Here is a 12,453-nt window from a genome sequence, read left to right as displayed (position 1 = left end):
TTTAAATAAATTATTAACTACTCCAATTTTTAAAAAATTTAAGCAAAAGGCACTAATTTAAGAATTTTTTATTTTGGAAATGAAGCAAAAATTTTCGATATCTCATACAAACTAAAATTCGTAGTTTTGTTAATTTTAAGGCCACAGCTATGAATTTTGAGGAATTTACTATTTTTGAGTCGTTTATTACCTCTACCAAATTTCATAATTGTAGAGCAAAAGACACTAGTTTTAAAAACTTTCATTTTGAAAACGAAGCAAAAATTTTCGATATCGTTTACCAAAATTCGTATTTTTGGTAATTTTGGTGTCACGGCTATGAAATTTAGCGAAATTACTTTTTTTCAGTCGATTATTATTTACACTAATTTTCAAAATTTTTAAGCAAGGGACACTAATTTTAGAAATTTTTTATTTTGAAAGTAAACCAAAAATTTCTGGCATCCTCTACAAAAATTCGTATTTTTGGTAATTTTGGAGCCACAGCTATAAAATTTAGGGAAATTACTATTTTTGAGTCGTATATCAACTCTATCAAATTCCAAAATTATGTAGCCAAAGACACCAATTTTAGAAGTTTTCGTTTTAAAAATGAAGCAAACATTTTCTAGATATTCTGTTAAAATTCGTAACTTCAGTAATTTTAGTGTTACAGCTATGAAATTTAAGGAAATAATTATTTTTGAGTCGTTTATTTACTCTAGCAATTTCCAATTTTTTAGAGCAAAAGACACTAACTTTAGGAGTTTTTGTTTTAAAAATAAAGCAAAAATTGCCGACGTCCTCTACTAAAATTCGTATCTTTCGTTACTTTGGTGTCACAGCTATTAAATTTGGGAAAATTACTATTTTTGAGTCAGTTATTAACTCCCTCAGTTTTCTTAATTTTTAAACAAAAGATGCTAGTTTTAAAAAATTTTATTTTAAAAATGAAGCAAAAATGTCCGCCATTCTTTATAAAAATTTATAATTTTCCTAATTTTGGTGTCACAGCTATGAAATTTAGGAGAATTACTATTTTTGAGTCTATTTTTAACCCCACCAATTTTGACAATTATAAAGCAAAAGCCACCAACTTTAGAAATTTTTACCTTGAAAATCAAGCAAAAAGTGTCGATATTCTTTATTAAAATTCGTAATTTTCTTAATTTTGATGTCACAGCTATGAGGTTTAAGGGAATTACTATTTTTGAGTCGATCATTAACTCCACCAATTTTCAAAATTTTAAAGCAAAAAACACCAATTTTAGAAATTTATTCTTTGAAAATAAAGCAAAAATTTCCGAATTCTCTACTAAAATTCGTAATTTTGCTAATTTTAGTTTCACAGCTATGAAATTTGGGGAAATTACTATTTTTAAGTTGATTATTAATTTCGCAAAATTTTAAAATTATAAAACAAAAGACACCAATTTTAGAAGTTTTTACTTTGAAAATGAAGTAAAAATTTCCGATACTCTCTACTAAAATTCGTAATTTTGGTAATTTTGGTGTCACGGCTATGAAATTTAGCGAAATTACTTTTTTTCAGTCGATTATTATTTACACTAATTTTCAAAATTTTTAAGCAAGGGACACTAATTTTAGAAATTTTTTATTTTGAAAGTAAACCAAAAATTTCTGGCATCCTCTACAAAAATTCGTATTTTTGGTAATTTTGGAGCCACAGCTATAAAATTTAGGGAAATTACTATTTTTGAGTCGTATATCAACTCTATCAAATTCCAAAATTATGTAGCCAAAGACACCAATTTTAGAAGTTTTCGTTTTAAAAATGAAGCAAACATTTTCTAGATATTCTGTTAAAATTCGTAACTTCAGTAATTTTAGTGTTACAGCTATGAAATTTAAGGAAATAATTATTTTTGAGTCGTTTATTTACTCTAGCAATTTCCAAATTTTTAGAGCAAAAGACACTAACTTTAGGAGTTTTTGTTTTAAAAATAAAGCAAAAATTGCCGACGTCCTCTACTAAAATTCGTATCTTTCGTTATTTTGGTGTCACAGCTATTTAATTTGGGAAAATTACTATTTTTGAGTCAGTTATTAACTCCCTCAGTTTTCTTAATTTTTAAACAAAAGATGCTAGTTTTAGAAATTTTTATTTTAAAAATGAAGCAAAAATGTCCGCCATTCTTTATAAAAATTTATAATTTTCCTAATTTTGGTGTCACAGCGATGAAATTTAGGAGAATTACTATTTTTGAGCCTATTTTTAACCCCACCAATTTTCACAATTATAAAGCAAAAGCCACCAACTTTAGAAATATTTACCTTGAAAATCAAGCAAAAAGTGTCGATATTCTTTATTAAAATTCGTAATTTTCTTAATTTTGATGTCACAGCTATGAGGTTTAAGGGAATTACTATTTTTGAGTCGATCATTAACTCCACCAATTTTCAAAATTTTAAAGAAAAAAATACCAATTTTAGAAATTTATTCTTTGAAAATGAAGCAAAAATTTCCGAATTCTCTACTAAAATTCGTAATTTTGCTAATTTTAGTGTCACAGCTATGAAATTTGGGGAAATTACAATTTTTAAGTTGATTATTAATTTCGCTAAATTTTAAAATTATAAAACAAAAGACACCAATTTTAGAAGTTTTTACTTTGAAAATGAAGTAAAAATTTCCGATATTCTCTACTAAAATTCGTAATTTTGGTAATTTCGATGTCACAGCTATGAAATTTGGGAAAATTACTACCTTTGAATAAATTATTAACTACTCCAATTTTTAAAAAATTTAAGCAAAAGGCACTAATTTAAGAATTTTTTATTTTGGAAATGAAGCAAAATATCGATATCTCATACAAACTAAAATTCGTAGTTTTGTTAATTTTAAGGCCACAGCTATGAATTTTGAGGAATTTACTATTTTTGAGTCGTTTATTACCTCTACCAAATTTCATAATTGTAGAGCAAAAGACACTAGTTTTAAAAATTTTCATTTTGAAAACGAAGCAAAAATTTTCGATATCGTTTACCAAAATTCGTATTTTTGGTAATTTTGGTGTCACGGCTATGAAATTTAGCGAAATTACTTTTTTTCAGTCGATTATTATTTACACTAATTTTCAAAATTTTTAAGCAAGGGACACTAATTTTAGAAATTTTTTATTTTGAAAGTAAACCAAAAATTTCTGGCATCCTCTACAAAAATTCGTATTTTTGGTAATTTTGGAGTCACAGCTATAAAATTTAGGGAAATTACTATTTTTGAGTCGTATATCAACTCTATCAAATTCCAAAATTATGTAGCCAAAGACACCAATTTTAGAAGTTTTCGTTTTAAAAATGAAGCAAACATTTTCTAGATATTCTGTTAAAATTCGTAACTTCAGTAATTTTAGTGTTACAGCTATGAAATTTAAGGAAATAATTATTTTTGAGTCGTTTATTTACTCTAGCAATTTCCAAATTTTTAGAGCAAAAGACACTAACTTTAGGAGTTTTTGTTTTAAAAATAAAGCAAAAATTGCCGACGTCCTCTACTAAAATTCGTATCTTTCGTTATTTTGGTGTCACAGCTATTAAATCTGGGAAAATTACTATTTTTGAGTCAGTTAATAACTCCCTCAGTTTTCTTAATTTTTAAAGAAAAGATGCTAGTTTTAAAAAATTTTATTTTAAAAATGAAGCAAAAATCTTCTACTAAAATTCGTAATTTTGGTAATTTCGGAGTGACAGCAATGAAATTTGGGAAAATTACTACTTTTGAGTAAATTAATAACTCCACCAATTTTTAAAAAATTTAAGCAAAAGGCACTAATTTAAGAATTTTTTATTTTGGTAATGAAGCAAAAATTTTCGATATCTTATACAAACTAAAATTCGTAGGTTTATTAATTTTAAGACTACACATATGAATTTTGAGGAAATTACTACTTTTGAGTCGTTTATTACCTCTACCAAATTTCATAATAGTAGAGCAAAAAACACAAATTTAAAAAAAAATTATTTTGAAAATAATGCAAAAATTTTCGACATCCTCTACTAAAATTTGTATTTTTGGTAATTTTGGAGTCACAGCTATAAAATTTAACGGAATTACTATTTTTGAATCGTTTATCAACTCTACCAATTTCCAAAATTTTAGAGCAAAAGACACCAATTTTGGAAGTTTTCGTTTTAAAAATAAAGCAAAAATTGCCATCCTCTACTAAAAATCGTAATTTTAGTAATTTTGATGTTACAGCTATAAAATTTGAAGAAGTTACTACTTTTGACTGTTGTATTAACTCCACCAAATTGCAAAATTACAAAGCAAAAGACACAAGTTTTAGAATTTTTTATTTTTTTACGAAACAAAATCGTTAAAATTCGTGAATTCGATTAAAATTATTTTCATTAAAAAATTGTCTAATAGCTCAATATTTTACGTATTCCACATTTATAGAATTATTTCCTCAAAAAGCCATTTCGTAACTAAGCGAATCTAATATTAAAAATATTTGGCGCATCCACCAAATTTATACGAAATAAAAAGTGACATAAATCGTCCATTTGGACAACAATATCTGCTGCTCCCCTCTAAAAATCCTCAAAACCCATCCATCAATCATTATTCCACCAAACACAACTTTCAGAGCGTCATTCCTCTGAAAACAAGAATTAGTTCATGTCAAGTAATGGAAACACGTTACAAAAGTTCGGTGACAACTCCTCTTTTCTTTGTAAAGTTGCATATGCAACCCAGGAAAACAAATTGTAAGACTCGCTCGTAAACAATATTATGTTTATTGCCGTCGTTTCATTACCTCTCTTCCATAATTCTCTACACTAAAATCTTTGTTCATGAGCACCCCAATCACGTAATCCTAAAGGGTGTGCCAGCTCCAGATCGATGCTTAAATCTTGCATGATTTGTACAAGAGCAGCAAAGCGTAAAATTCTGTATTGTTGGTTGCATAACACCGCATTTCCAGTAAATAAATTATCCTGTAAAAATTCCCGGAATATATTAATTTGCGTGTCAGCTGGCGTATCCTCTACTAAACTGAGGGCAATTTAATCTGCTTATGGTATTCACCGGCTCGTGATGAATTAAACTAGTGCACGTCAAGCGACAATTCATCTCATCAGTCAAACGGTTTCGATGAATATTATGAGGGAAGTTAGGAGGTTCGTTGTACCTGAAGATGTTGGCGGCTGAGAAAAGACCCTCGGAAATCAAAAGGGGGTCCCAGGCGTCCCATTCTTTCCGAGGCATTTGTACAGCGGTCGGGTCTCTTTGAACCTGGAAAAATAAATAAAAGGAATTTAGTCAAGCATGCAAAATTGACAATTTTTTACTGACCTGATAAATGGAAACTACTCTTAGAGCTACAGTCGCCACGTAGAGCGAGTTGGTGATAAAGTCGATGACGTTCCACATGTCCCTCACATATTCTTCGAGTCCAACGTCCCACAATTGTTTTATTTCGCTCCATATTAAACCTAGAAACGAATTAATTTAGAAACTTTTATTTTTAAAACAAAGCAAAATTGTTTTATATTTTATATCTTAATATTCGTAGTTTTGGTAATTTTGGTACCACGGCTATGAATTTTGGGAAAATTACAGATTTTAACTCGTTTAATAATTTTACTAAATTTTAAAATTGTAGAACAAAAGACACTAGTTTTAAAAATTTTCATTTTAAAAAGAAAGCAAAAATTTTCGATGTCTTTTACCAAAATTGGTATTTTTGGTAATTTTAGTGTCACGACTATGAAATTTGGAAAAATTATTACTTTTAAGTCGTGTAGTAAGGCTACCAAAATTTAAATTTGTAGAACAAAAGATACCAATTTTAGAAATTTTCCCTTTGAAAACGAAGCAAAAATGTTTGATATTTTTTACAAAAATTCGTATTTTTGGTAATTTTCGTGTTACAACTATGAGATTTGGGGAAATTAGTACTTCTAGGTCGTTTATTAGATCTACCAAATTTCAAGATTGTAGAGTAAAAAACACCAATTATAGAAATTTTCCTTTTGAAAACGAAGCAAAAATTTTCGATATCTTATACTAGAACTCGCAGATTTAGTAACTTTAGTGTTACGGCTATAAAATTTGGGCAAATTATTATTTTTAAGTCGTTTATTCACTCTACCAAATTCCAAAACTGTAGAACAACAAAAACACGTGTTTTAGAAATTTGCATTTTGAAAACAAAGCCAACATTTTCGATATCTTTTACTAAAATTCGTATTTTTGGTGCTTTTAGTGCCACGGCTATGAAATTTCGGAGAATTACTACAGTTGAGTCGTTCCTTAACTCTATTAAATTTTAATATTATAGAAGCAAAGACACTAATTTAAAAAAAATATATTTTTAAAAACGAAGCAAAAATTTTCGATTTTTTTTTTTAAAAATTCGTATTTTTTGAAATTTTAGAGCTACAACTATGAGATTTGGGGAAATTAGTATTTATAAGTCGTTTATTAGCTCTACAAAATTTCAAAAATGTAAAGCAAAAGACACCAATTTTAGAAATTTTTGTTTTGAAATTGAAGCAAAAATTTTCGATATCTTATACTGAAACTCGTCGTTTTAGTAATTTTAGTGCTACGACTATGAAATTTGTGGAAATTACTATTTTTAAGTCATTTATTAACTGTACCAAATTTCAAAACTGTAGCGCAAAAAACTCCAGTTTTAGAAATTTTCATTTTGGAAAAAAAAGCTAAAATTTTCGATATCTTTTACTAAAATTCGTATTTTTGATAATTTCAGTGCCACGGCTATAATATTTAGGGAAATTACTACATTTTAGTCGTTTATTAACTCTGCTAAAGTTCAAAATTATAGGGCAAAAGACACCGATTTTGAAGATGAAGCAAAAATTTTCGATATTTTTTACAAAATTTCGTATTTTTAGTAATTTTAATGTTACAACTATGATATTTTAGGAAATTAGTATCTTTTGATTGTTTATTAGCTATACCAAACTTCAAAATTGTAGAGTGAAAAACACCAATTTTAGAAATTTTCAATTTTTTGAAAACGAAGCTAACATTTTCGATATCTTTTACTAAAATTCGTATTTTTGGTGCTTTTAGTGCCACGGCTATGAAATTTCTGAGAATTACTACAGTTAAGTCGTTCCTTAACTCAACTACATTTCAAAATTATAGAAGCAAAAACACCAATTTTAAAAAAAATATTTTTAAAAACGAAGCAAAAATTTTCGATAATTTTTTACAAAAATTCGTATTTTTTGAAATTTTAGAGCTACAACTATGAGATTTGGGAAAATTAGTAATTATAAGTCGTTTATTAGCTCTACAAAATTTCAAAAATGTAAAGCAAAAGACACCAATTTTAGAAATTTTTATTTTGAAAATGAAGCAAAAATGTTCGATATTTAATTCTGGAACTCGTAGATTTGGTAATTTTAGTGGCACGGCGATGAAATTTAGGGAAATTACTTTCTTTAAGTCGTTTATAAATTCTACCAAATTTGCAAATTGTAGAGTTAAAAACAACAATTTTAAAAAATTTCCCATTGAAGACGAAGCAAAAATTTTCGATATTTTTTACAAAAATTCGTATTTTTAATAATTTTAGTGTTACACCTATGAGATTTGAAGAAATTAGCATTTTTAGGTTGTTTATTAGTTCTACCAAATTTCAAAATTGTAGAGTAAAAAACACCAATTTTAGAAATTTTCATTTTGAAAGCAAAGCAAAAATTTTCGATATCTTTTCGTATTTTTGATAATTTTAGTGCCACGGCTATAATATTTAAGGAAATTACTACATTTGAGTCGTTTATTAACTCTACTAAAGTTCAAAATTACAGAACAAAAGACACCGATTTTTAAAATTTTTATTTTAAAGATGAAGCAAAAATTGTCGATATTTTTTACAAAAATTCGTATTTTTGGTAATTTCAGTGTTACAACTATGAGATTTAGGGAAATTAGTATTTTTAGGTCGTGTATTAGCTCTACCAAATTTCAAAATTGTAAAGTAAAAAACACCAATTTTAGAAATTTTCATTTTGAAAACGATGCTAAAATTTTCGATATCATTAACTAAAATTCGTATTTTTGGTGCTTTTAGTGCCACGGCAATGAAATTTGAGAGAATTAGTACAGTTGAGTCGTTCTTTAACTCTAGTAAATTTCAAAATTATAGAAGAAAAAACACCAATTTAAAGTTTTTTTTTAGAAACGTAGCAAAAATTTTCGATTTTTTTTTACAAAAAGTCGTATTTTTTGAAATTTTAGTGCTACAACTATGGGATTTGGGGAAATTAGTATTTATAAGTCGTTTATTAACTCTACCACATTTCAAAATTGTAGAGCAAAAGACCAATTTTAAAAATTTTTATTTTGAAAACGAAGCAAAAATTTTCGATATTTTATTCTGAAACTCGTAGATTTGGTAATTTTAGTGCCACGGCTATAAAATTTAGGGAAATTACTATTTTCAAGTCGTTTATAAACTCTACCAAATTTGAAAATTGTAAAGTAAAAAACATCAATTTTTTTTGAAGACGAAGCAAAAATTTTCGATATTTTTTATAAAAACTCGTATTTTTGAAATTTTAATGGTACCACAATGAGATTAGGAGAAATTTGTATTTTTAGGTCGTTTATTTACTCTTCCAAATTTCAAAACTGTAAAAGAAAAGACACTAATTTTAGAAATTTTCGTTTTCAAAACGGAGCAAAATTTTTCTTTATTTTATAGTAAAATTCGTAGTTTTAGTAATTTTAGTGTCACGGCTATGAAATTTGGAAAAATAACTATTTTTAAATTGCTTATTACCTCTACCAAATTTCAAAATTGTAGAGAAAAGGTCATCTGTTTTAGAAATTTTCATTTCACTGTCGAAGCAACAATTTTCAATATTTTTTACAAAAATTTGTATTTTTTGAAATTTTAGTGGTACCACTATGAGATTAGGAGAAATTTGTATTTCTGGGTCGTTTATTTACTCTACCAAATTTCAAAACTGTAAAGCAAAAGACACCAATTTTAGAATTTTCGTTTTGAAAACGGAGCAAAATTTTTCTATATTTTGTAGTAAAATTCGTAGTTTTAGTAATTTTAGTGCCACGGCTATGAAATTTAAAGAAATAACAATTTTTGAATTGTTTATTACTTCTACCAAATTTCTAAATTGTAGAGCAAAAGACACCAGTTTTAGAAATTTTCATTTTAAAGTTGAAGCAAAATCTTTAAAAAAAAAAATCGTATTTTTGGAAATTTTAATGCAACAACTATGAGATTTGGGGAAATTAGTATTTTTAAGTCTTTTATTAACATCACCAGATTTCAAAATAGTAGAGCAAAAAACACCAGTTTTAGAAATTCTTAATTTGAAAACGAAAAATTTTCGATATCCTAAACTGGAACTCGTAGTTTCGGTAATTTTAGTGCTACAACCATGAAATTTGGGGAAATTAGTATTTGTAAGTCCCACAATTGTTTTATTTCGCTCCATATTAAACCTAGAAAGGAAGTTTATGTTAGCTGTGCTCACACATCGCCTAACTAGTTAACTACACATTTCCGTCGCCATCCTCCGCTGAATTAAAACAGAATTCCCTTCGTCCATTACCGCAGTGTTTGAGATACCCATTACCATATTATTTTAATCCACCAGCAGCGTTAATCATTTAGAATATCAAAAATGGACCTCCCTTTTGTCCTTTTCATAATTAATTCGCTTAGAAGTGATGCGCATAATATTCGTGTTGGCGAGAATTCAATATCTATGCAAATACACTTTATCGCGTTATTTGTAGGCTGATATTCTCCATACAACAACAAAGATTAAACCAAGTTCAGAGTCCGAAAGAATTGTTATTGGCGTTACGTGGATGCGGAATCGATAAAATTTGTCTAAGCGGAGTTTACTAGTTTACAGTCGCATTTTCTCCGTAAATTCAATTTGACACTACAACCAAACTGCAATCATATTATTGGATGTTAACTTGGAATTGTGTTAGTTTTACAACATGTCGGTATAATTTAAGTTACGAGCGAGCGCTATATAATTAGCTTCACGTGCTTGTTTTAGCTGGAAACTTCTTCTTTGTTTTAAGCGCCCTCTGAGGGAGCGCTAAAACTCGCTAATTTTTCCTAATTAAAAATTGCAACAATTGAGTTTCTTTGTTTATAACTTATTCTGGTTACTTTCAACGCCGCAGGATTGCCGGCTTTGCTTCATTAGTTTATTAGCGGCACTAAACTATTTTTACCGCCGCCATTCCCGCGCGAAAAACTGCGAAAATTGCAGTGTTATAGTGTCAACTAAACCGTAACTCCCTCGTCTTAAATTACAAATATTGAGTTTGTAAATACCTATAGTGAAACAGTCAACTATATCAGTAATAACCACAAACTTTGTTCTTAAATAAATTACACAAGTTGAGAAGTTCATTTTAGAAACTGCCGCCGCAACAAACATTGAGTTGGGCGAGGGCTAGGAAGTTTATTTAAATATTAATGTGGATATGGCGTTGTCCGTGGACGCTTTATGAAAACAAGATTCTGGGAATGTGATAAATTCCAATTTAAAAATGAAGGACGATGTGTCAAATTCCATCATACGAGGAGTATTGCTCAATTTAGCTTCAAATTTATGCGCGTTTGTAAGCGCAAGCTGCATTCTCATCACGAACACTCGACAGCTCTGAACATGCTAAATTATTGCACATTTGGTGAAAACTTGATTAATCTCTTTGTATAATGCGGGAATAATTTTGTAGGTTCGATGGATATGGAAAAGAGTTGAAATTTTCTTTAGATTGGCAGGAGAAACATTAGTTACGCAAAAATTCGTACTTCTGGTAATTTTAGTGCTACAACTATGAAATTTGGAGAAGTTACTACTTTTGAGCCGTGTAGTAACTCTAATAAATTTCAAAATTGTAGAACAAAAAATAGAGATTTTAGAAATTTTTGTTTAGAGCGAAGCAGAAAATGCCACTATCGTTCAATAAAATTTGTAATTCTGGTACTGTTAGTGCTACAGCTATAAAATTTAGGGAAATTACTGTTTTTAAGTCGTTTATTAACTCTACCAAATTTTAAAATTGTACAGCAAAAGACACCAATTATAGAAATTTTCTTTTTGAAAACGATGCAAAAAGTTTCGATATCTTTTACTAAAAATCGTAGTTTCAGCAATTTTACTTCCACAATTATGAAATTTAGGGAAATTAGTACTTTTAAGTTAATTATTGACTCTACTAAATTTCAAAATTGTCGAGCAAAAGACACAGATTTTAGAAATTTTCATTTTTAGAGCGAAGCAGAAATATCTCGTATCGTTCATTAAAATTCGTAATTCTGGTAATTTTCGGGCTACAACCATGAAATTTTTGGAAATTACTATCTTTAAGTTGTTAATTAACTCTGTCTAATTTCAAAATTGCAGAAGAAAATACACTAATTTTAGAAATTTTTATTTTGAAAACAAAGCATATCTTTTCGATTTCTTTTACTAAAATTCGTAATTCTGGTAATTTTCGGGCTACAACCATGAAATTTTCGGAAATTACTATCTTTAAGTTGTTAATTAACTCTGTCTAATTTCAAAATTGTAGAAGAAAAGAGACTAATTTTAGAAATTTTTATTTTGAAAACAAAGCAAATCTTTTCGATTTCTTTTACTAAAATTCGTAATTCTGATAATTTTCGTGCTACAACCATGAAATTTTCGGAAATTACTGTCTTTAAGTTGTTAATTAACTCTGTCTAATTTCAAAATTGTAGAAGAAAAGAGACTAATTTTAGAAATTTTTATTTTGAAAACAAAGCAAATCTTTTTGATTTCTTTTACTAAAACTCGTAGTCCTTGTAATTTTAGCGCAATGGCTATAAAATTTGGGGAAATTAGTATTTATAAGTCGTTTATTAAATCCACCAAATGTTAAAAATGTAAAGCAGAAAACACAGACTTTAGAAATTTTGGTTTTAAAGGGAAGCAGAAATTTCCCATATCGTTCGTAATTCTGGTAATTTTAGTGCTACAACTACGAAATTTGGGGAAATTACTATTTTTAAGTCGTGTATTGATTCTATCAAATGCCGAAATAGTAGAGCAAAAGATACCAATTTTAAAAATTTTTATTTTAAAAACAAAACAAAAATTTTCGATTTGTTTTCCTAAAATTTGTGGTTTTGATAATTTTAGTGCCACATTTAAGAAATTTGGGGACATTAATATTTGTAAGTTGTTTATTAACTGAACAAAATTTCAAAATTGTAGAGCAAAAAACACCAATTTTAGAAATTTTCCTGTTTAGTGCGAATCTGAAATTGTCCATATCGTTCAATAAAATTCGTACTTCTGGTAATTTTAGTGCTACAACTATGAAATTTGGAGAAGTTACTACTTTTGAGTCGTGTAGTAACTCTAATAAATTTCAAAATTGTGGAGCAAAAGATGGAGATTTTAGAAATTTTTGTTTAGAGCGAAGCAGAAAATGCCAGTAACGTTCAC

At 28.0% G+C, this 12,453-nt stretch overlaps 1 protein-coding gene across 2 annotated transcripts in view; it reads right to left on the bottom strand.

Annotated features, from left to right (window-relative positions):
- The window catches only part of LOC148166528 (transient receptor potential-gamma protein-like), a 129,063-nt gene that overhangs the window by 11,345 nt on the left and 105,265 nt on the right, over window positions 1–12,453 (bottom strand). For both annotated transcript variants that reach the window (XM_088048679.1, XM_088048680.1), the window contains 2 exons: window positions 5,300–5,439; window positions 5,136–5,239 (listed from right to left, as the gene is read on the bottom strand). In XM_088048679.1, the coding sequence (XP_087904805.1) occupies window positions 5,136–5,239; window positions 5,300–5,439 (244 nt within the window). The remainder of the gene's footprint in view (window positions 1–5,135; window positions 5,240–5,299; window positions 5,440–12,453) is intronic.

Source organism: Gnatocerus cornutus, unplaced genomic scaffold (assembly GCF_029298725.1).
Source record: "Gnatocerus cornutus isolate USDA-ARS CGAHR unplaced genomic scaffold, icGnaCorn1.1 ctg00000023.1, whole genome shotgun sequence".
NCBI lineage: Eukaryota > Metazoa > Arthropoda > Insecta > Coleoptera > Tenebrionidae > Gnatocerus > Gnatocerus cornutus.
The sequence above is the reverse complement of the archived record's forward strand: the minus strand, read 5'-3'. Positions and strand labels throughout refer to the sequence as shown.